A 24,076-nucleotide genomic window follows, 5' to 3' on the forward strand; every position below is an offset into this window, starting at 1 on the left:
TGAGGACGAAGAGGAGGACGAGGCTTGATTGTTGATGTGCCTTTCGTTTGTGTCATGAACTTGGTTTGCATTTTGAACTTGGTTGGATGATCTTGTGGGCATGAATTTGAACTTGTGGGCATGAACTTTTATTCATCAACTTGTTTGTGTGAAATTATTTATGCCATGTTCATTGCATTTTGAATGTTTGAAATTCATTTTGTGTCCAAAATACAACATATAGCATGCACCGGCGAGTCGTGCGCGCTGTATTTTTGCGCGCTGCCGGAGCTACGCGCGCGCGCTGCATTTTAGCGCGGCTGCTGGAGCCAGCACTGCCCGCCGCACCAACACTAGTAGAAAAACGACTTTTAGTACCGGTTCGTAAGGACCTTTAGTACCAGTTCTGCAACCGGTACTAAAGAGTGGAGACTAAAGGCCCCCCCCCCCAGTCCCGGTTCAACACGAACCGGGACCAAAGGCCCACCACGTGGCACGAGGCGCGCCGTGGTCTGGGGGACCTTTAGTCCCGGTTGGTAAGGATTTTTTTATTTTTATTTTTGAAATAAAGCAAAAATAGCCAGCCTACTGGGTCGGCCCGGCCTGCATACGACTAGAAACCCAATCTCTAGTTGGGCCAGGATGCAGACCCGTACAGCCCAGTGGGCCCCACAGGGCAGAAGACTTGCAATAGGCCCACAAAGGCCTGCTTAGAGAGGAGCTCGACACGGTAGCCACGGCGGGGCTTATAAACCGGTGTGAGCTCCTCTCAACTAGCGAGGTGGGACTAAACATTGTGCACTGCGGGTGGCAGCACACCACCTTTAGTACCGGTTGGTTAGTACCGGTTGGTGGCTCCAACCGGTACTAAAGACCCCCCCTTTAGTACCGGTTGGAGCCACCAACCCGTACTAAAGGCCACCACCTCTTTAGTACCGATTCGTGGCACGAACCGGTACTAAAGGTTCGCCACGAACCGGTACTAATGAGCGCCGCCCACCTGGCCGTTGAAACATTAGTGCCGGTTCAATTACAAACCGGAACTAATGAGTTTCACATTAGATCCTTTTTCTACTAGTGCAAACCAGGCGATGGACGCGCTGTCAAGTAGTTTTTAACACGCCGCGTGTTGGGGGCTGTTGGAGATGCTCTTAGCAAATAGGCCGCGATGGTCCTTCTGGGTCACATGTGTGATGTGTCCCTCTCATACACCCTAGACCCTACTGAAAGCATAAGTTGTCGTGCAGTTGCCTACGAAATGGTTGTTTCCCAGTTGGCTTGCAGGTTTCTAGCGGCAAAAACTGTACTGCTTGATCCAGTCATAGAAACGGCCCAACAGATTTCGTTCCCATGCATTCAGGCGCAAGGTACAAGAAATACTCTCACCGCTTAATTTGACTCCAGCCTCCGGCCTTATCCTCTTCCTTCTTTCTTCCCTTCACAGATCACCTCATTACGCCATCACACTCAAACCGTCCCTCTCTGCAGAACACGTCTCTTCCCACCGAAGCTCAAGGTAATGACCTCTTCTCCTCTGGTTCGCTGTCTATGTCTTCAGTCCCTACCAGCTTCCCTATGGATAACTATCTGGACTGACTGTTTGCATCTAAGGTCTTTTGCGGCCGGCCGGCGCGGCGCCACGGAAGCTGTGTGCCGCATCCAGAGTCCCTGGCATGATTATGTGTTCTAACCCTGTGAAAATTTCCATGAGGAAGTTAAATTTGTGGTGCTCTCCATAAAAAAGAAACATAAAATGTGCTCACCGATTTGTTTTTTTAATAGAGTGCACCAGAAATATTATTTGTTCACAGAAAAGGAACGCAATTAGAAAACGAACATATTCATTTCGTTCCAAAAAAATTAGTTTATTTATTTATTAGTAGATTTTCTAAAAATTACTATTCATCTAGGAGCATAGGAGCTCGGGCTCAAAACAGAATTTATGTATCCATGAAAAAAATCGAGGTGGTCTGGATAAGAAAAGAAACATAAGATGTGCTCACCAATTTTATTTCTTAGAGGACCAAACATATTACGTATTAAAAAAAACTGAATGCAATTAGAATACACAAACATATTTGCTGGTTGATAAAAAATCAGTTTATTTATTTATTAGTAGATTTTTCTAAAATTGCTATTCATCCAGGAGCATCTGAGCTCGGGCTCAGAACAGAATTTATGTTTCCATGGAAGAAATTAAATTTGAGGTGCTCTAGACAATGAAAAAAAACATAAGATGTGCTCACCGATTTTTTTTCTTAGAGGACCACAAATATTATGTATTCACAAAAAACGGAATGCAATTAGAACAGACAAACATATTTGCTTGTTGACAAGAAAATAAGTTTATTTATATATTAGTAAAGTTTTCTAAAATTTACTGTTCATACAAAACATATGTGCTCGGGCTCAGAGCTGAGTTTTTGTTTCCATGAAGAACTTAAATTGGTGGTGCTCTGGATAAAAGAAATACAATATGTGCTCACCAATTTGTTTTTCTCTTAGAGCACCACAAATGTTATTTATTCACGAAAACTTGAACGCAGTTAGAACACACTGGGACATATTTTTTTGTCAAAAAGAATTCATATTATATATTGATTAGCTGATTCTTACAAATTTACTATTTACCCGAAAGCATATGAGCTCGGGCACAGAACTAAACTCAGTTTCCATGAAGAAATTAAATTCAGAGTGCTCTCAGTAAAAACAAACATAATATGTGCTCACTGATTTGTTATCATGAGAGCATCACAAATATTATTTATTCGCAAAATTTGGACACTGTTAGAACACACTATTAACTAGTTGATTTTTTATTAAAATTACTTTTCATCTGGGAGAGCATACGAGCTCGTGCTCAGAACTGAATTTCAGTATTTTAAAAACTGTTACATTTTTTATTTTGCGCGGAAAGACTGTGTTGGTTCTTTTTGCAAGATGCTCCCTTGGATTTTGTGTATTTTTTCAGTTACATCCACCATCTGGTCTTAATTGTAATGTTTCTACATGAATTTCAAGACCCCCCCCCCCCCCACACACACACACACACACAGCTAGTTCATAAGTGTTCGCCTCGGTCTCCAGGCAGAGATGCCTTTGTTTAATTCAGAACTAAGTATGTGAAAAAACTTCAAACATAACTATTTTTTGCAAGCGCTATATTATTGTACCATATTTATTTTTGGCCATGTTATGTGCATTGACTTGTTAATTAACTAATTCTGAACATTTAATATTTTGGTTTGCATGTCTTGTAGTTAATGTGCTACCATATCTTTACTCCCCTAGGGTAAGTTTATTACTACCATCCACCCACTAACTCTTAAAAGGTTGACTTGTTTGAATTCCACTAAGACCCTGTGTGCTTATGATATATTATTCTGCTCATTCTAGGACAAGAGGATGGCTGGAACGTTAAATGCATGCATATAGCTGGCTTTACAATTCTTTGTTTTGTTCTTGGTTTATTAATCGGTCAACCAGAGATTCCTGTCCATGTGAAAATGATGTTCCCTAAGTTGAGTGGTGAAAGTGCTTACTCACTGATGGCACTTATGGGTACAAACATAGTATCACACAATTATTATGTTCATTTGTCCATTGTTCAGGTATTTTCCAGCGTCTCTCGCCCATACGTAGTTAAAGATGTCCAGAATGATTGATGCTAGCAAAACTAGTGTTGTACATTTCGGCCATTAAAATTTTGATTTTCCCGAGGGACCCGGCAGCAGCACTGCCTTTGAACTTTGCACACCATGATGAGATGGTCATTCATAAAACATGCCATTTTACTATTTATTCCTGCTTATTTGAGTTATCATTTAGTTATGAAATGGATGTCATATATGCAGGTTCAAAGGTCTCTTGTCCGTACCCTCGGCGCCCTGTTTCATGACCACCTTTTTTTTCTATATTATTCACTTTTACTGGGGTCTTTCTTGTAAACTATGGTTTGTTGAGCTCAGCACCAGCGAAATCTAGTAACAATGTCATCCTCGCATTTCATGATGTTGTAGAGCTAATGAACAAGGCTTGTAAGTCTGGTTTCCGTTACATCAATGCAACTCCTAAAATTAGACCATAACTTGTGGGGGTCTAATGGCATGTTGATTTTTCCCCCCGAGTTTCTCCATATTATTGTTCCGTGCAGATATTTACGAGTTCCATGGCACCACTTGTGTTCTTTGAAGTTCTTCTCTTCTCAAGCCACATCATCACATTGACATCTGTTATTGCTAGCGATGTAGTTATTGAGTATTTCTTTGATACAAACCTGTCTCTATTTACGCATCATGTGCTACTTAAGCTTCCTGCCACGATTCCTGCTATCTATTGTGCAAGATTATCACACTCTGAAGGGATATATCAGCTAATCATTCTTTGTCCAGTAATCCAGGCATTTCCCCTGCCTTCATCTGTCATTCACGTTTTTCGCATTGCCTCATCAAGGTCAATAATGGGCAACTACAGGATATCTCTATATGTTGAAACATTAGCCTTTATTGCATTCTGTCTTACGTTATTTGTAAATATCATCTTCGCGGCGGAAATCCTGTTTGGTGAGAGCGCCTCGACAGACAACCTGAAATGGAACACTGAAACCCCTATGGTAATTCCACACTTTTTACTGATCCTCATGTCTTGTGCATCTTTTGCTTTTGAACTATTCCTGACTGCTACTCCACTAACACTACTAGGGAAAAGCCTAGTAGTAGCATGGGCACCCGCGCTACTGCTACGGTGCTACAACTAATGTTTAGCAGTAGCGTGGGTCGGACACGCGCTACTACTATCATACATAGTAGTAGCGCTTGTCCATCCAGCGCTAGTGCTAAACCTACCTAGCAGTAGCGTCTGGTCAACCAGCGCTACTACTAAAATTTCCTGTATTTTTTTCTTCTGCGTATTGGCGTTGAATTTATACATGTTTTACACATTAGTCTCATCATATGATTTTATGATCATGATGAGTTATTATATGAGTGGGTGAAAGAGACGTGGATTAGATTCAAGTGGAGGCAACATGGTGCAGATCCAAAGTACTACTAATCAAACTTGATCACTTTAGTTTGGATTAGTAGTACTTTTGATTTGCACCATCACTACTAGGAAGAACCTTATACACAGAAGCTTATCAGTAGCGCAGGCTAAAATGAGGCGCTACTGCTCATTAGCAGTAGTGCGTGTATACAGAGAACAATACTGCTATGTGCATAGCAGTAGCGCGGCAAGAATAAAACATGCTACCACTATACATGGCACACCGTTGCCAATAGGCTAGGTATAGTGGTAGCGCCCCTGTGGGAACCGTGCTACTGCTAACTAGATAGTAGTAGCGCCGGGCCGTGGCCCGCGCTGCTGCTAAGCCGGCCTTATCCCCCCTCCCCATTCCATCACTTTCCCTGTCTCACTGTCATCGTCGCGACCGTCCTCCTCCTACCATCGCCATCGTTGCTGCATTGCTGCCGGCGTCGCCGCCATCCCCCGGCCTCGGTAAGCCTCCTCCTTCTCCTCTTCCTCCTCCCTCGTCCCTCCTCTAGCTGCCCCTCCTCCCTCCTCCACCCACTCCTCCCTCCTCTAGCCACCTCTCCTCCTCCCCTCATCCCTCCCCCTACTCCTTCCTCCTCTAGCCCCCCCTATGTGACGGGACGCCGGCTCAAAATTTATTGACGGTTCTATACTTTTTAAGTGCGGCACTATTCCTGGATGGCGTAATGTGGGCATGCTTTCTCGACCGCGTACGTGGCGTTTGCACTATAGGGTGCGCCGCACTAGGAAATGTCAGCAGACCTCTTGTTCCAACAACCGTGAGCGCTTGTTATAACCATCGTGCATGCTTCTTTTAATTAGAATGTGTGCCCGTCTAGCGCACACACGTTGATCTGTCTAACTGTTTCTGTTTGTTGTGGATAATCGCAAACAGTTCATCCGTGTGAAGTATATGCCGTCAATCGCAGACACTTTGATCTGGCTGACAGTTTCTGTTCTATTGCCTAATCGTAAATAGTTAATCCTTCTGAAGCGTATGCCCTCAATCGCACACACCTTCATCTGGCTGCTCGATTCTATTGTTCCGCCTCATCACAAACAGTTAATCCGAGTGAACTGTATGTCGTATATCGCACACCTCTTCATCTGGCTGCCCATTTCTATACTACTTCCTCATCGCAAATAATTAATTGAACTGAACCGTATGCCGTGCATCTCACAGGCAACTAAAATCAGAACCGTGTTTGATGGCTCCGCCATCGCAAACGTTTTGCATCTTTTTTGACATTTTTTACATCACCGTAGTGTCGCGTCATAGTTTTGTCAAAGGGTCTCTGATCGTAGTGTCCCGTTAGCAGCATCCTGCAGTAGTGAGGGGCGGCTAGAGGAGGAAGGATTAGGGGGAGGGATGAGGGGAGGAGGAGAGGCGGCTAGAGGAGGGAGGAGTGGGGCAGAGGACGGAGGAGGGGCTGCTAGAGGACGGAGGAGGGAGGAGGAAGAGGAGAAGGAGGAGGCTTACCGAGCCCGGGGATGGCAGCGACGCCGGCATCAATGCGGCGACGGTGGCGGCAATTCGGTGACGGCGGCGGCAATGCGGCGACGGTGGCGATGGCAGGAGGAGAACGGCCGCGATGTTGACTGTGAGACAGGGAGAGTGAGGAAACGGGCGGGGCGGGGGGATATGGCCGGCTTAGTAGTAGCGCGAGCCACGACCCGGCACTACTACTATCTAGTTAGCAGTAGCGCGGTTCCCACAGGGGCGCTACTACTATATCTAGCCTGTTGGCAACGGTGTGGCATGTATAGTGGTAGCATTCTTTGTATACACGCGCTACTGCTAATGAGGAGTAGCGCCTCATTTTAGCCCGCGCTATTGATAAGCTTCTGTGTGTAAGGTTTTCCCTAGTAGTGTAGGTCTTGCCCTTGAGCCTCCATAGGTGCTCGACCAAATCGTGCTGCAGTTCTAGATGCACTTGTGGGTCTCGGATCGCATATTGAGGAAGGCAGCCCATGATGCCGGTACCTAGTGATCAACAGTTGCAAGAGGACCCTTCCTTTAATATGCTTCAGTGTCAAACACTGGCTCTTCCTACTCGCTCTCAATGATCATGTTGTGCAAGATGACACAGCTAGTCATCACTTCCCACATTTGTGATTTTGACCAGATCTGAGCGGGGTACGGGACAACAGCAAACATAGATTGGAGCATACCAAATGCCCGCTCGACATCCTTCCTACAAGCCTCCTGACACTGTCTCGCTTAGGGAAGCCTCGCCTAAAGGAAGGCGCGAGATGGGCCGGCCCAGGTGCACAAGACGCGACCGACTCGGGTTTTTCCTCGGATTTGTTATTTTTCAGCTTTTTAAAAACTCTTTTATACATCCAATTATTCGAAATAAATATATTAAATGAATACTTTTCATAAAAATATTTAAAAAGTTTTGACCAAGCATTTGAAAATGCTAAATGTATATAGAGAAAATGTTTCTCATGTTTACAAAAAAGTACAATGTGGATGAAAATTTGATAATCTATTATGAAAAATGTTAATCAAGTTTTGAAAAAGGTCTAAATAGGTATTTGAAAAATTTTAGTCAAGCATTTGAAAAATGCTATATGTGCATAGAGGAAATGTATACTATGTATACGAAAATATTTAATCTTGCATTTGAAAAAATGTTAATCAAGCATTGGAATAATAATGAATGTGCACAAAAGAATGTTGACCATGTATAAAAAAATGTAAATCTATTATTTGAATTTTTTTATCAAGCATTGAATAATCTTAAAATGCGTACAGAGAAAATGGCGACTATGTATTGAAATATTGTATGGTAGTTAAAAAATGTTAATCACAATTTAGAAAATGTAAAAAATGTGTATGAAAGAAATAGTAATCATGTATTTTGAAAATGTGAAATGCGTATATAAAAATTGTTCCTGATGTATGCAAAATGTTTGTGCTTCAGAATAGTATACATCAGAACTTATATATTAAAAAAATGTCACCCATGTATTTAAAAAATATTAAACGTGTATAGAAAAAATGTTCCTGATATGTTAAAAGTTTTTACAATGTGTATGCAGAAGGGAGAAGCCAAATGTTATAGATTTTCATAAATTTAATCATGTCTTTTTACATATTTCAAAGCATATAAAAATGTACCTAATGTATACAAAAAATGTACAATCTTTATAAAAAACTTTACATAAAATAATATAAGACTTAGAGAATTTTAATCATGTACTAGGAAATAATAAGCATGTATAAAAAATTGTTCCTAATGTATACATAAAATATTCAAATGTGTCCAGAAAAAGTAGACATTAAAAACATATGTTTGAAAACAAGTTAAGCATTTATTTACAGAAAGAAGTTTATCACCATAAAAAATGTTCAACGTGCATGTCAAAAATGTATTTCTTTTATTCAAAAAAGTTTTCAAAACATCTATTAAAAGAATATGTACATTGTATATTCGAAAAATGTGTAACCTGTTCCAAAAAAAATGTTTCATATGTACACTAAAATGTATATGGTGTACTGAAAGAATTAGATATATGTTCAGCAATCGACTCCCTTTTTTGTGTGAAAATGATTCAGATCTATTATCAGAGTTTAGAAGAAGTACAAAGTATCTCGAACATAATAAAAATTATATTGAGATTCCAAGACCCCAAACAACCATTACTGTCGCCAGAACGAGCCGTCGATGCGCCGCTGTCGCTGCTCCCCAACTGGAGCCGGCTTGACCTTGTCCATAACAAATGGGAAGTCTTCATGCACGTGGCCCCTAAGGGCCAGCGCCTTGGAGCCGCAGTAGTCGCCCGTGAACCCTTGCATAGATCTGAAGTATCTGACACCAAATCTCGCCACAAGACGAGAAATCCTAACCTCACCGTCCCAAAGAGATGGCAGGAATCTACATCGGAGCTCCGTCGACTACAACCAGACGGACGAACTCGAGGAGGATCAGAGCCCGAAAGTGACTAAACATGTGGTGTGTGTGGTGAGGGTAGCAGTGGAGGACTACTTTGGGACGTATCCAGTGGGATCGGGACATTGTTGGTGAGATCGGATCATGGTGAGAGGGCTTGAGCCGGCATAGTTGGGTCAGACGAATCCAGATAATGAACCCGGAGGGGGGGGCGGGGGGGGGGGGGGGGGGGCAACGTGGCAGTGACAAAGCCAATGCAGTTGTGAGTAGGGAAACACTGCGGCGAGGGCGTGCGGTAGGAGGGATCTGGGTCAGGCTTAGAATGAAGATGAGAGAGACACGGGAAATCTCACGTGCATATAGGCCCAGTCCTACATGGCGGTGGACAAAGTCCCTTGTTTCTTCAATTTTTGAGAATTAATTTCTTCAAATTAGGGGAATGGGCCATCCACATAATATAGGAGCAGGGAGCCCATTGAAAAGGATTTTTGGTCTGAAAAATAAGCCCACAGGAACGCACACGTATGAGCCGATATGGAGCCGGCCCCGTGGAGTTGACCTAACCCCACTCCAGTCCTTCCCATCAAAAGAAGAAACCCCACTCCACACCCCCTCCTCCCGAATTCGACCTCCCCCCAAAAAACCCTCGTCTCCGTTACTCCTCTGCCTCCCTCCAATGTCGTCCCCGCCGCCCACATCTGGTAGGGAGCAGATCGCCGACGTCAAGGCGCCGCGTCCGCACGCCGCGGACACCACCGGCGCAGCAGGATACGTCGGAGCTGTCGAGTCAAACCAAGCATCGTCCGTCGGTGAGGCCAAGGCGACGCCGTCGCCGGCGACCATCTGCGCCGCCTGCACGGAGCCCTGGAGCAGCAACGGCCCTCATCGCATGTGGTGAGCGAGCGAGGGCCTCCACTCCCACAGCCTAGTGCAATTTCGCTGCTGCTTCTTTTTTCGGGCGGTGATGTTGCGTCTCTGTTGGGGCCTAGGGTTTCATGGTTTTTCTGCGGGGGACATGGTCCTAGTACCATCACGCTGGCTTCCTTTTGGATTGGGGCTTATCAGCACAGAGTAACGTATTTGTTTTGCACTGGCTAATTAGATATGGCATGAGATCTGATTTTGCAAGGTCCATACACCACTGCTAATCTGATATTGAAGAGGATTGCATTCCCTTTCTATAGTCCCCTGCAGTGGCCGAGCTAGCCAAGATCTTCTTGGGGGCGAATCAGAAAATACAGATATTTGGGAGGGCCAAATACTATATTTTCTCTAATCTCAGGACCTCAAAAACTTTCCCTTCAGAATTTTAACAATGCTATTCTATTCTTTCTCTTCTATGCTTGAAGAAAAAGTAGTGGGCGCCACAATAGCCTTCTAGATGAGTTTTCGCTACAATGACGTAAATTCTACGGCTATTGCAGCACAAGCGCAAAAGGGCTGATAACCTCCGCTAAAATCCATATCAGTCGGAGGAGCTTAGCGCTGCTATTTGAAAATTTGCTTGTCAAATCGCCAGAAAAGAAGCCGTGCCGTTCTCCATCACGCGGCAGCTCGAGTCAAGACCTAATCAGTGAACCAGCGTGAACGTCGTGGCCCTTGCCAGTTCGCACCTCTCGGACCATCAATTAATTCGGTGTCTTAGAGATGTCTGCTTCGCTGGAAGGTGCATCTTGGAACGAGGGCTCTAATCAGGACTCTGGCCCTTCACTGAACACCCGACCACAATAAATATTTATGAGCTTGTGGATCTATGTTTCATCTAAAAATTCCTTGTTTATGGTCCATATTTTCTTTTCAAAATCCGTTAAATGGTTTAGCTTCCGCTATAGCATCGCATATTAGTTTCTATTATTCATGTCAAATAGATGCACTCACGCTACATACATATGCATGGCTTGTATTCTAACTATATGAGACTAGTGATACTTTTGGAATACTAATCATCATCTATCTCTAAATGCAGTTGCATTCCTTGTGGGCATGTGTACGGCAGATCTTGTATGGAGAAGTTGCTGGGTCGTTCTGGCCAGAATAGTGCCAAGGTACTGTGAGTGGGTCTGCATATACTCAGCGAACAGACTATATCAAAGATATATATCCGATATCTGAATGGAAATTCTCAACTTATCCATGACTGTTGATATTTATTTCTAACCAGTGCCCTCAGTGTGGCAAACAATTCGAGGAGAAGCTTATAATCAACCTCTACGCACCAGAAAACATTTTGGAGGGTTGCTGCAGTCCTGAGGTTCTGTTTCTTTCATCGGCTGTACATCTATAGATGTGTCGAGTTTGTTTTTAAAGACATCCACTTTAGATGTAGGATGTTGGTTTATGTTGATCTATATATATGATGATATTTTTCCTACCTTTTATGAGATAACCGGACCTTTTGGTTCAATTCTATAAGCAATAATAGTATCTTTTCATATTCAACCCCCACTAATAGCGAAAAATTACATAGAATCAAGATAATAGGCACGGCAACAAATAATTCACTAGAATCAATAGCATCCATTTCTCCCTATTTCTTTCTCACAATTCGGGTCTTGCATGAGTACAATTTGGCAGCAAAATGATACCCCATTCCAATTTAAACCTTTACATATTAAAGAAACACATATATTTGGTACTTTGAAAGTTAGTATTAATTTTAGAATTTGCTGGTTAATTCAATATCTGACTTATTTAGCAATTTAATCTGGATATGTAGATAATCTATTTCAAAAAAATAAATTGAAACATTACCTATGTACTTCTGAATATTAGTTGTTTGAAATTTACAGTTAATTATCCATGAGTAAGTACCTAAACATAATGAAAAATCATCAATTTGGACCATGTTCAGAAGTTGACCATTAATGGCCATTAAATTTTAACAATGGCCTATCAATCAATTGCTCAGATTTTAATATTGCCTTAGCTTTAGTGTGGTAAGGTGGAGCGCTGCAAAATCTCTTAGAACCTTTTCACATTACGTGCTATCTTTTGTGGCTTTCCAATAGTAGAAACATTAGTTTTCTCTACCATCACCCTGGTTAGTCTCATTGCTGCTAAAATCCGACAAGAAAAAAAATGGTCAACATGAGACACCAAATTTTTATGTCCATAACCCTTCTGAGAAAACAAGGATGCATGATAGGATCCTTTCATAATCTAGGGGATCAACAAGTAGTTGTCACCTCATCCCGGCCTTACGGCTTACAATAGGTAGCATGTATCAGATTTGAGTCAAAGAGGAAACATAATCTGCGATAGAGAAGAATCAGGCATATATACATGCCTTTTCTCATATATATGGAGACTTTCGACCTAAACATCATTCAGTTTATCTTTTGGATACGATCATGTTGGAGAAGTTGTGGTGTTTTGTCTATTTTTTTAGTTAATACATGTATATATGAGACTTTCGACCTAATCATCATTCAGTTTATATGCATGTATATATGCCTGATTCATTTTATCTTTTGGATACGATCATGTTGGAGACTTTCGACCTCATTCAGTTTATCTTTTGGATACGACCTGTTGAATTTAGATTTACTAACAAAGTGAAGCACGTAGGTTCATCCTTTTCATTCTGGATGTCTTCTAAAACCATCCTTATGCATGATATTGCATTTGAACATGTTCACCCTTACTAGTTAGTACTCCCTCTGTAAAGAAATATAAGAGCGTATAGGTCACTACTTTAGTGATCTAAACACTCTTATATTTATTTACAGAGGGAGTGCATAGTAGTAACGATGTAGTAAATTACTTTATATTAGGTCCTATTGAATTGGTAACCAGGCATAGGAAAAAATGTTATAAACATATAATCAACTGTAGCAGTATCCACCTTAATGTTTTTATTATTATAACTAGTATCGTTGTTAGGAGGCTTCTTTAGTTTTAATGTTGATTACATCTCATAAATTCTTCTTTTGCTCAATTGACCTGAACTGCAGGAAATTAAAGCGTTTTACGAACATATATTTGTTGCAGTAAGGGCAACGTGTATTGAGATTCAACAATGGTTTAGAGAACGGGTTGCTCAGATGGAGAGAATAGTAAACAAAAAGGTGACAATGGCTAAGGCCAACGTGATGTTAATGAAGGAGCGATTGAAGAAGATGGCTGAACAAGAAAAGATGGTGCCAAAGGATATGATAGTCTTCATGGAGCAGAATTGCCCTCAGCTGATGATTTGTGTGTCGTGCGTGTTCTCGTCCTTACCAGCACCTGGTATGGAAGGAGGGGATGAGATTGCCAATGTCGAAATTATGGTCAGAGAGGGGCCATGTCCCCATGCCGTGGAAGCTAGTGAACGGGATGGCAGAGGCAATGAGTTAAATCATACTGTATCTGGTCCGGGCGAGCAGACCGATGGCTCATACAGAGAGAGTAGTTACTTTGGTGAATATAATGCGAACATCTCCAACAAAGAAGCAAATAGGATGCTGGTGAGTGCGAACATGGAGGCTTCAGCTGAAGGGGGGAAAGGCATTGATGCTAAGGCACCAGCACGGCCAACCTGCTCTATCTGCATGGAACCGTGGACCTCCACAGACGAGCATCACATCTGGTGAGGAATATGGTTTACACTGTTGATTTTTTTGGGTATATGCTACTAAACTGACGTCTTAATATTGTGCTGAAAGTGAGCCCCATATGCTAGCTCACTGAAATAACTTCAGTTATGTCCTGCTTTGATTAATACCATCTCCATGTTGGGATTCGAATTTTATCATGACAATATATATATGCAGTAGCCACCACTTGGGGATCATTACAACTACTCCTAGTGGATGCAGCTGATTTTTTAACATCATGCAACAGCTTTAACAATCCATTGTTTCTGATCCTTTTTTTTTCTCACCGAGAGGAATAAAGCTTGTGTTTTGAGTAATGTTAAGATTTAAGTTTATGATAGGTTAGCTATAGCGATTGAATTAGTAATAATGTTTCCTTCTCGCCATCAACTAGACAATTGTTATAGGCATAGTTGCAATCCATTGTTGAATTATTCTGGATCATGAATTCATTATCCATTTGACATGATCGAGTTAGGTGATCACTGTGTATGCATATTAGGCGGGTATGGGTTGAGGATGCTGAGGATGTGGCACCAAATGATCATATAGTGTAGGAGGGCAGTCATTGTTGGACCTTTCATGGTGCTTACTTCATTTGGTGACCAGATCAGAGGTTTTTCATTTTTCTTGTCTTGGGGTTACTAGATTTTATACAGTATCCATAGACAGGGTTGTGTTCTCTAGATCATCTCCCATCTCCAACTTGCAGTTGTATTCCTTGTGGGCATGTCTACGGCTGGTCGTGCCTAATAAGGTGGCTCAGGGATCAGCTTTCAAGGAATGAGAATCTCAAGGTAACATGCCACATTCTGTATGTACTTCATATTAACTTACATTCATGAATCAAATCATGGGAACCTGAGATTTCTCAACTTATGAATGCATATTAACCAGTGCCCTCAATGTGCGGAAGAATTCGAAGGCAATCTTATCAACCTCCATGCACCATTGTGTCAGGTTCTGATTCTTTTGTCCGTTGTACTTTCACTGGGTGTTGCATTGTGGACTATTGCTTTCTTTGTTTTCTCGTATAGCAGAAACAATAGTTGTCTCTATCACCAGTCCACATCAGTTTATATTGTCTCTAAATCATTAACAGCTGTCCCTCACACTCCATGCTATGTTGATTGTTCGTTTGCCTATACCCACATCACTTATATCCCAACGCGCATCTTAAAGAAAAACCTGTACTTAGAATTGTAGGTGTGCTCAAGTTGTATGTTCAATGATAGTTTATAGTTGAGACATGAAAGTGTTCAGGTTATACTTTTAATACTTGGATACAGTAGGACGATGTTGCTTTTCAGCCATTTATGAAAATGTCATTCCTTTTTGCCACCGCCTTTGCTCTTGGGCCGTTACCATCCTTCAAACCGGTTTACTGGCCCCACGTGTTAGTATTTTTTTGCCAAAAAGGCAACCTTCTCTTTTCATTATTGGTCTTCTCCCTAATCTCGGAAGATGTAAGAAGTTTCAATGGAGTAATGAAATTTTCATAATTAGACCTAAGTATTGGCATAAGCAGAATTGCAGGTGCGACTAGTGGCATTGACATAGAGTTGCCGTACATTATTTTTCTTCTTCTAAATTTTGAGCACATTATTGTTAACACATAGTGATGGAGGCTATCATTGCTGGGACTTGTTATGTTATGTTTACATCCCCCATTCTAGAACGACTCAACCTACCAACGTCCTATAAACCACAGGATTTTCATCTGGTTGGTGATGGACATTAAAAATTCAAGTGCTATGAAGTTGTATAATTTGGTGTATATAGAAGAGGTTTTCTTTTTCTGGATGTGGATTATACATATCACAAGTTCTCATCTCAATTAACCTGCCGGTGCAGGAAGTGCATGAGTATTATGAAGCTAAGTTGGCTGAGTTTGAGGCATCGAGGGAAGAATGTATGCTATTTGCAAAATATCATTCTCAGTATGATCTGCTAAGTGCACAAGCGAAGTTTCGGGATGAGCTGCGTGCACTAATTAGCCCTGAAATTTCTGAGGTTGAAAGAGTGATGATGGAACACGTGGCAAAGGCTAACGGTAGCTTGGTGTTGATGAAGGAGCAGATGAAGAAGATGGCTGAAGAAGACACGGTGACAACGGAGCATCTGATCGGATACATGGAACAGACTTGCCATTGCCCTTGCCTCTTTCCTACCCTACCCAAGCTACCCATATGACCCTGCTGATCAAAGCTGATGGATAGTCTGCTTTGTAACACACATTATGCATTTGTACTTCATCACATGTACTGTGATGTACTAGGACTCTGGTTTGACCTCATCATTTGTCAAGAACATGGCAGCTGGCGCTAGGGTCAGCAAGTCTTCCTGTGTGGAGATGTCGTGTGAACACTAAGTGCATTTCAAACAGTCGAAAATATGTAGTACTTGCTTCTTTTAAGGTGAACCATTGGTCTGTTTATTACCTCAGTCTTCTACTTTTGAGTTGCTTCATTTTATTTATATTTTTTTTTTTGGAACGAAGGCTCAAGAAGAGCCCGGCTTTGAATTAACAAAGCCATCAACCGGCCAGGATTACACAAGGCCACCAAGCATGAGCGACCGAAAGATACATGAGAGCTGACTGAACAGCTAACAACGCAACGCACACTACTGCACACCAAGACAACACACGAGAAAATCCTGCAAGTAATGTCGAAGCCCGCTGCACCCCGGGACCAGATACAGGAGAACAAAGAAGCATCGAGGAGCAATCAGTAGCATGGAAGCACCGAGGGTCGCCTGACCATGTAGCATCGGACAAAAACAAACACTTGTCTTCCAACGCCGAAGAGGAACCCTATCCTCTCGCCTAGGCTCGAAGGCGCCGTACCATTGGATCGTTGGGAGCTCACCCGAGAGCTAGAACAAGCGTCGGCCGACACACCTGAGCAAGCACACGATCGGTCCTCGCCACACCGAAGACACACCACATCCGCTGCACTGCCCCCTTCCTTGGACACCGAGAAACAGAAGGAAAGCTGCCAGGAGGATCGTCGAAGAAGCACAACAGAGCACCTGGGGCGAAAAGTGGAAGCACTAGGAGTCGCTCCATTGACCGCACAAGGGGAGATGCATCTGCGGTGGGCGTCACGGCTGTCCACAGGACGGGGAACCCTATCCCCCTCCGAACATGGCACAACCACGACCTTGCCGCCGCAGAGCAAGACTCCGTCGAGGCATACACCTGCAGGAACGCACACCCTACACAAAAAAATCACCCCTTGGGCTCGCCGCCGACGAGCGCTCTCCAATCTCACTACCACTCTCCCGAAGAACCAGAGAACCCCAGGCGGCGTCTCCAAGAAGAGAACGGCGCGCAGGGCGCCGCCGCCGCCCAACCCCGGGACGGGATTTGAGCTTCCACCCGGGATCTGGGACGGGGGTGGATAGAGCAGGTCCTCAGCGGCGCCTCCAGGGAGAAAACCACGCGCGCGCGCGGTCGCCGCCGTGGCCGGAGAACCGGCCAAGGGATTACCCCAGACGCAGTCGTATACCACCGACACCCCGCCGGCACCTGCCAAAGCAACAGATCTGACACGGCCAGAGGGGGGAGTGGAGCAGAGGAGGAGAGAGACCCGACCTTCAGATCTGGAGTGGAAGAAGCCCACGCCACGACCACCTCCTGCCGGTTCCTCGCCGCCCAAGCAGCCGAGGAGGCCGTCCGCCGCATCCCGCGCCCGCCACCTGCCGCGAAGGTAGCGCCGCCTCGCCGTCCGGGGCCGCCGCCCCGGCGTCCGGGGTCCTTCGCCAAGGGACGAAACGACGGAGAGCCTCGCCGCCACCTTCATCGGCAGCCTCCTAGGCAGGCGTACCTCTGGTGGCGGCAAGGGGAGGAGGGGCTGGAGGGGGTGGCGGCGCGGGGGGAAACCCTAGTCGCCCCCGAGTCGCCCTAGGAGGACGACGCGGGAGCCGCGGGAGGGGGGGGGGGGTTCTTGCAATCGTGAGCAAACTTTTAATATATAAATTTCAGTCAAGCACACAACTATAATGGCGTACCACTATGTCTAAAGTTGCGGTCCATACTCAAAATGCAGCTAGCAACATGATGTTACTTACATGTGCGATGTGGTGGCTGAAGAAAGAGAAAGCAATATATTTTCTCAACAAAGGGTAATATATTAAAATCAAGATGATACCAATTCCATCTCGTCATCACAACGATACAATGTCTGGAGCTAGTCGAGACATTGAGTATGCACACAGACAGAAAAAGGAAAATTAGAAAATAAAGAGAGTAGAGGTGACCAAAGACACACAACAAGCAAACAAGCATCAACACCACGATCACCCTTGGAAACACATGAAGTACGAAAGAATTCTCTGATAGCAACACCTTCAAGATGGAAATCCAACAAGTCTAATTTGCTCTTGAGATTCAAAAGCTTAGGGCAACTCCAATGGGGAGCACCAAACAGATAACACCAAATGTCAGCAGACATCGGGCGGGGTGTCGACAATCCAGCAGTAGTCGTCAAATTAGGATAGTGCATTATGACTGACAGTGAGCGTGGTGGACTGAGAGGAAAACGCCAAGTGCAACACATGAGTTGCGCGAAGATGTGGTCCAACTAACATTGGGTCGGGAGGACGTCCGGACTCCCCCACACCTTCCTCCAATTTGGTGATCGGTCTGGACAAATTAGATGCCTCCCGGCAGATGAGTTTAAGTTCCTGGACCATCCAGTCCGGACATTTGCGAGTGCTTTCATGAGCCGTATTGAAGTTGCCCTTAGAAGTGTGTTCACTTATTTCAAGTATAACTAGAAAATTCACACCAGAGTGTTTCCGAGGGTGAATCAATTTCGAATTTGATCAATATATTGCTTGTGAAGTAGGTGTTTGCGTATGCCCTATAGATCTACCCGTTGTGGACTAGAGATTTGAAACAATATTAAAAGAAAAAAATGCTTCATCATAGTAACCATGATCAGGCGACCAGTCTCGCGAAGCACCGGTCACTTCACGCGCGTGTCGCCCCACCTACTCAGCTTACGACACCTGGCCCACCGAACCCAAGTGGGAGTAGAAGCTTGCCTTATCCCTTCTCGATCTTTCTCATACATCCATTTTTATCTAGAGAACCTTCTTCCCCAGATTTCCTCTCGCACGCTAGCATCAGAGCAACTTTCTTCCTGAGCACCTTCTTCCCGGCGCAATCCCATCCCACCTCGCACTCTAGCAAGTCCACTGCAACGTCTTGATTTCATGATCGCACTCGCCCCACCCTCATCCTTGTCATGGCGGATGAGCCACCTCCTCAGCTTTCCTTCCCACTTCGGGCACATCAGCATGAACATATTCCCCGGAGACGTCGTGAGCCTGTCCTGGTCATCCCGTCACGCCACGGCGAGCATGTACTACGAGAGGCGCTGGATGGGGCCACGACCACACGAGCTGCGATGGTGATTTCCATGGGATGCTACAAGCAGTTACGACGGGGATTTCCACGGGTGCTGCAACCGCCTGCGATGGGGATTTCCATGGGTGCTGCAACCGGCAACCACCGGAGCTGCAACTGCCAACCGCCGTTGTTGGATACAGTGCCACCCGATGACGAGTGTTGCAACCAGCACCAGACGATGGCGACCGGTGCTGCAACTGGAAACCCCCGATGCTGGAGTGAGGTGTTGTCTACACAGCGACGAGCCAAGGTGCTGCAACCGACATGATACTGAGCTACAACCGGCGAGTCTTCTTCCTGGGATCAGCATGTCGTTTTTGCATGATTGGCGAGCATGAGCCATTTTTTGCTGGGACAAACAAACATTTCTGCTACGACTGCTGACTATTGGAGCTACTACGGGGGCAAGCCATGGTGCTACAAACTGCGACCGTGGCGACATGTTTTTGCCAGCTCGTGGATGGGTGTTGTGACCGGCGTCCAAGGCGACGAATACTGCAAGCTCGCCGGCGAGTGTTGAGAGGACGGCGAAGGGGACTAAGCACTACACATGATGGAGTGAGAGGACAGCGGTGGGGGTTGACTTTTACAGTTTAATTCTGTGATGCATGTTCGAGTGGCCACTGTTCCCTTTTCCGTGTGGGTGTGCTGAGATCTGTTAGCAAATAAGCCACGACGGGCATGTGCAGTGTGTGTGTGCGCGCACACTGGGCGTCTCGGGTGCGGTCCGTGGTCGCATCAAGCCTGTGTCTGGGCATTGTACATGCTCTGTCCAACTAGTGTATGGCCATTATCTGGGCGTGTCCAGATAGCGTGCATGTGTGCGTGCGTGATGTAGCTCGGGGGTGTGCGTGTGTGTGCGCGTCCAGAGGGAGTGTGCAGCACTAGGTCTAGGCGGTTAGTGAATCGCGAGGTGGGCGTGATCGTTGCGGGCTCGCCGCGAGCTATGCATGTGGTGGCCGCGGGCGGAGCAGTCTGATCGGGCGCCTGGCTGGGTACGTAGGAGGCGTGGGGATCACGCCCAGTGCAGACCCAGGTATAAAAGCCCCGAGCTGATCATTGTCATCGCTGAGGCAACAGAGTTCGTGCTCTGGGAAGAAAGTTGGCCCTTCGAGTGGCTGGCGTTTGAGCGCCGGAAAACCATCCCTGTTCACTATCTTATGTCCTTCTTCTTCCTCTGATATTTCGAGCGAGAGCACGGAGAGTGAAAGAGAGAGAGAGAGCTCCGGCGCGAGGGAGGGCCGAAGAAAACCCCAACAATTGGCATTAGAACGGTTATGGGGGTGATCGCCAGCGATGGCGCTCATTCCATACGACGCTGGCGGTGGAGGGCCGATGTCGCTGCCCGTCCCGCAGTTAGACGCCAGTGAACTCCTTGGTGATCAAGGTAGAGGTGATCCTTGCCAGCTCATCGATGCGTCCCATGGTCGGCGACGAGGCGGCGTATACTGCAAGCTCGCCGGCGAGTACTGAGAGCATGGCAAAGGGGACAGAATGGAGTGAGAGGACAGGCGTGGGGGTTGACTTTCACTGTTTACTTCTCTGCTGCACGTTCTAGCGGCCACCGTTCCCTTTTTCATGCGCGTGTGCTGAGATCCAACGACCAAGGAAAAGAGTAATTTACGGCGTAGGAGGAGAGCAATTTAGGATTCAGCGGGTCGACTTGTGGCTAGCACTGCCCATAGAAATATAGCTGCCTTTGTCTTAACTGAAATGTTCGATAGAAATCCATGATGATCAACCACTAAAAGAACAAATTATCAGTGCAGATTTACAATGAGCCAACATCGATCATGATTTCGGTTTTGGACTTGTGACGTCATCACAGCATGGCATCGACTACAGGGTGTAGGGCCTATCTGTACACTATGTCCTCGCTCATCTGGGTAAAAGCATACCTAACAAGAAATACAATTTTGAAACACGGTTGCCATATTCAAATACTACCATGAGCTTGAATTGGTGAGTTGTAAGAGAAGTGGAGATGGAAATTGGAGTTGAGGGGTGATGAGACTAAAAATCCATTGATTAGTTGAAGAGAACAGGAGTTTAAGTGGGAGGGGGAATGATAGTTTAGGGATCCAATTCCCAGGATTTATTTTCATAGGATCATGTTAAGTCGTGCTCATGCTGTATCCGAAACAAATTCCCATCGTACTATATCAATGAGAGAAACTATTTGCTTCGGATTCCCTGCCCAGCCGTCCAGGCCCTACAGTCCCGCGTCCCCTGTCCAGGATCTCCCCGACGCCCTCGGAATTTCCCGACAGGAACCCTTACACGATGATTCCAACCTGGGGACCATGCCGCCCGGGCCTGACGCCTGAGATGGACGTGTGCCCCCACCATGATCCACTATTGTGCGGTGCCGCCCTTGCCCTGTGCGTTAATCGCTCGTAACTGGAATCCAACTCCCTGGCGCGGAGCGTGACCCCCGCAAGTAGCCCATGCACAATACCTCCAACCCCCGCCCTCGAGCTTGACAGTTTCACCAGTCTGGTCTAGGCTCCGATCGTGCCAATCTTGGCTACACTCACCACCCGCCGTTGCAACGCGATGCCTCCCAATTTCACCCCCACCGCAGCCTCCTCTTGCCCTAGGTGTAGGCCGAGGGCTGGATTCTGAGTCCAAAGCGAAGCGTGCCCTTCTCCACCGCCTCAGCATACTTCGCGACGATGAGCTGCTCGTACTGGAGATCTCGGCTAAGTCCGCCTTGCATTTCGCCAAGCCGCTAGCTACTGACACTGTCCAGGCCCTGACAGATTTCTACAGATGGGCGAGGCACGTGCCTCTTCGGGCTCCGACTGCCTCATCGCGGTCTGACTACACCCGTTCTACTGCGTCACCTCCCTGTTTTTATGGATTGCAACCTTCGGGTAGTCTTTTGGAATGTGCATGGGCTCAACTGCCCTGCTAAATGTTCCGTTGTTCGCTCGGTGATAGCCTCCGTGCGCCCGACGCTTGTTTGCCTTCAGGAAACTAAGCTTTTTGTGGTCTCGTCGTCCCTTATCACAGATACCTTAGGCCTCGAGTTCGCTGACTTCCTCTCCCTCCCGGCCGACGGCACGAGGGGTGGTATCATTCTCGCCTGGTGCTCCGCCGACATCTCTCTCTCTAACCCTTCGTCGGGGTGCACCACCTGTCCGCCTGCATCTCCATGTCAGGCAGCGTCACCCAATGGTGGTTCACGGGCATCTACGGCTACAGGTCGAAGCGGCCAAGGATGAATTCTTGCAGGAGCTGCATGAATTCCGCGCCTCCCGTATCGGGCCTTGGCTCGTCGGTGGCAACTTCAACATGATACCCTCAGCTGCCGACAAGAATAATGATAGGCTGCGCCACCGTCCGATGCGCCGTTTCAGACGTTTCCTCGCTGACTAGGAGCTCCGAGATATTTACCTCCATGGTCGGAGCTATACTTGGTCCAGCAAGAGGGTCCCACCCACGTTCGTGCACATCGACCGTGTCCTCTGCTCCCCCGGATGGGAAACTACGCACCCCCACTGTCTCCTACGGTGCATGTCTTCCGTCGCGTCTGACCATGCTCCTTTTCTCGTGGATTGCACCCGGCATTCCCCAGGGCCCAGGCGCTTCCACTTCGAGCGCTTCTGGACAACCCTCGATAGCTTGCACCACGCAGTCTCTGAAGCGTGGCATGCCGCACCGGTGGACCTGAATCCCTTCCGCCGCCTCTTCTCGCGCCTTAAGTGCACCGCGCGCCACCTCCAATGTTGGAGCTCGCGTTGAATTGGCCATGTTGCCACCCAGTTCCACTTCCCGTGAGTTGATCGTGCGCCTTGACACGGCACAAGATTGCATGCATCTATCGCCCCTGGAAACCTGGCTTCGATCCAGCCTGAAGCGGGCGTACCTTGGCCTTGCTAGCTTCGACATGACCATTGCCCGCCAGCGCGTGCGTCTCTCCTGGATCAAGGCCAGCGACATGGACGTCGCGTTCCTTTGCTTGCGCGCCTCCCATCGTAATCAGAAGAACCACATCCTCGAGCTACGTGTCAGCGACTCGATCGGTGTTGCTGACGCGGCGAGCATTTCGGATGTTGCGTTCTTGCACTTCTCGAGCCCGCTTCGTGTAACTGACTCTAGGACCACCTCCATTGCTCTTGGCGCGATCAACGCTCCCTCCTTTGAGTTGTCTTCCATCAAGGCTCCCTTCACCATGGAGGAGGTGACGAGGTGTGGCAAGCGGTCTTCTGCATGCCCAAGGGCAAGGCTCCCTGTCCGGACCAGTTTAGTGCTGAGTTTCTTTGTGCCGCGTGGGATGTGGTCAAGGGCGACATGATCGAGGCTTTTCACAAGCTTCATGAGCTTAATGGCATGGGCTTCCATAAGCTGAACGAGGCGTTCATCACTCTATTCCCCAAGTCGTCGAAAGCGGCCGTCCTCTCCGAGTACCACCCGATCAGCCTCATCCACTTGACCGACAAGCTCGTGGCCAAGGTTTTATCCCTCCAGCTCGCCCCTCGGCTCCATGAGATGATCTCCACCAACTAGAGCACCTTCATCGCAGGCCGCAACAACCACAACAACTGTATGTTGGTTGAGCAGACCGCGCGGCAGCTACACAACCTTCACCATCCGTGCGTGCTCCTTAAGCTCAATATCACGCGCGCGTTCGATTCTGTCTCCTGGCCGTTCCTGCTCGAGGTCATGCAGCATATTGGTTTTGGGCACCGTTGGAGGAACTGGATCAGTATCCTTTTATCCACGGCCAGCACATGGGTGCTCATCAATGGTGCTCCAGCCCCGCCTATCTTCCATCGTAAAGGCCTACGTCAAGGAGACCCTATCTCGCCCATGCTTTTCGTCATGGTGATCGATGTCCTGAATCAACTCTTCCGCAAGGCCATGGACCCCAGTGTCATGAAGAGGCTCTCCGATCGGCATATGGCCTCTAGCCTTTCCGTACACGTCGACGATGTCATGCTCTTCTGCCACCCCGACGCGTCCGACTTGGCGGCCGCTCGCGAGATCCTCATGACGTTTGGCGAAATGCACACAAACTTTGGCATGGCATCCGAGCTGCACACAAACTTGGCGAAATGCTCCGCCCAGCCGATTTGGTGCCCTCCCTTGCACCGCTAGTCCATTGCGGCCAATTTCTTGTGCCCCATGGTGGACTTCCCCGCCGAATATCTGGGTCTCCCTCTTTC

At 46.5% G+C, this 24,076-nt stretch overlaps 1 protein-coding gene and 1 pseudogene across 1 annotated transcript; both read left to right on the forward strand.

Moving 5' to 3' along the window:
- Positions 1 to 1,147: 1,147 nt before the first annotated feature.
- On the forward strand, positions 1,148 to 6,201 carry LOC123097210 (protein ETHYLENE-INSENSITIVE 2-like; annotated as a pseudogene).
- Positions 6,202 to 9,500: 3,299 nt separating this feature from the next.
- LOC123100723 (uncharacterized) lies at positions 9,501 to 15,802 on the forward strand. Its single transcript, XM_044522609.1, has 7 exons — positions 9,501 to 9,803; positions 10,876 to 10,954; positions 11,071 to 11,160; positions 12,863 to 13,479; positions 14,199 to 14,283; positions 14,384 to 14,446; positions 15,341 to 15,802. The coding sequence occupies exons 1-7, from the start codon at positions 9,586 to 9,588 to the stop codon at positions 15,677 to 15,679; spliced, it is 1,491 nt and encodes a 496-aa protein (XP_044378544.1). The 5' UTR covers positions 9,501 to 9,585; the 3' UTR covers positions 15,680 to 15,802.
- Positions 15,803 to 24,076: the final 8,274 nt, after the last annotated feature.

The sequence above is a fragment of the Triticum aestivum genome, chromosome 4D, assembly GCF_018294505.1.
Source record: "Triticum aestivum cultivar Chinese Spring chromosome 4D, IWGSC CS RefSeq v2.1, whole genome shotgun sequence".
Taxonomy (NCBI): Eukaryota; Viridiplantae; Streptophyta; class Magnoliopsida; order Poales; family Poaceae; genus Triticum; species Triticum aestivum.

Excerpts from the sequence above, each read along its gene's own strand:
- LOC123100723 (XM_044522609.1), top strand. The coding sequence starts at position 9,586 with ATGTCGTCCCCGCCGCCCACATCTGGTAGGGAGCAGATCGCCGACGTC. Across the intron at positions 11,161-12,862 it reads AGGGTTGCTGCAGTCCTGAG|GAAATTAAAGCGTTTTACGA; the intron begins GTTCTGTTTCTT and ends CCTGAACTGCAG. Across the intron at positions 14,284-14,383 it reads CAAGGAATGAGAATCTCAAG|TGCCCTCAATGTGCGGAAGA; the intron begins GTAACATGCCAC and ends CATATTAACCAG.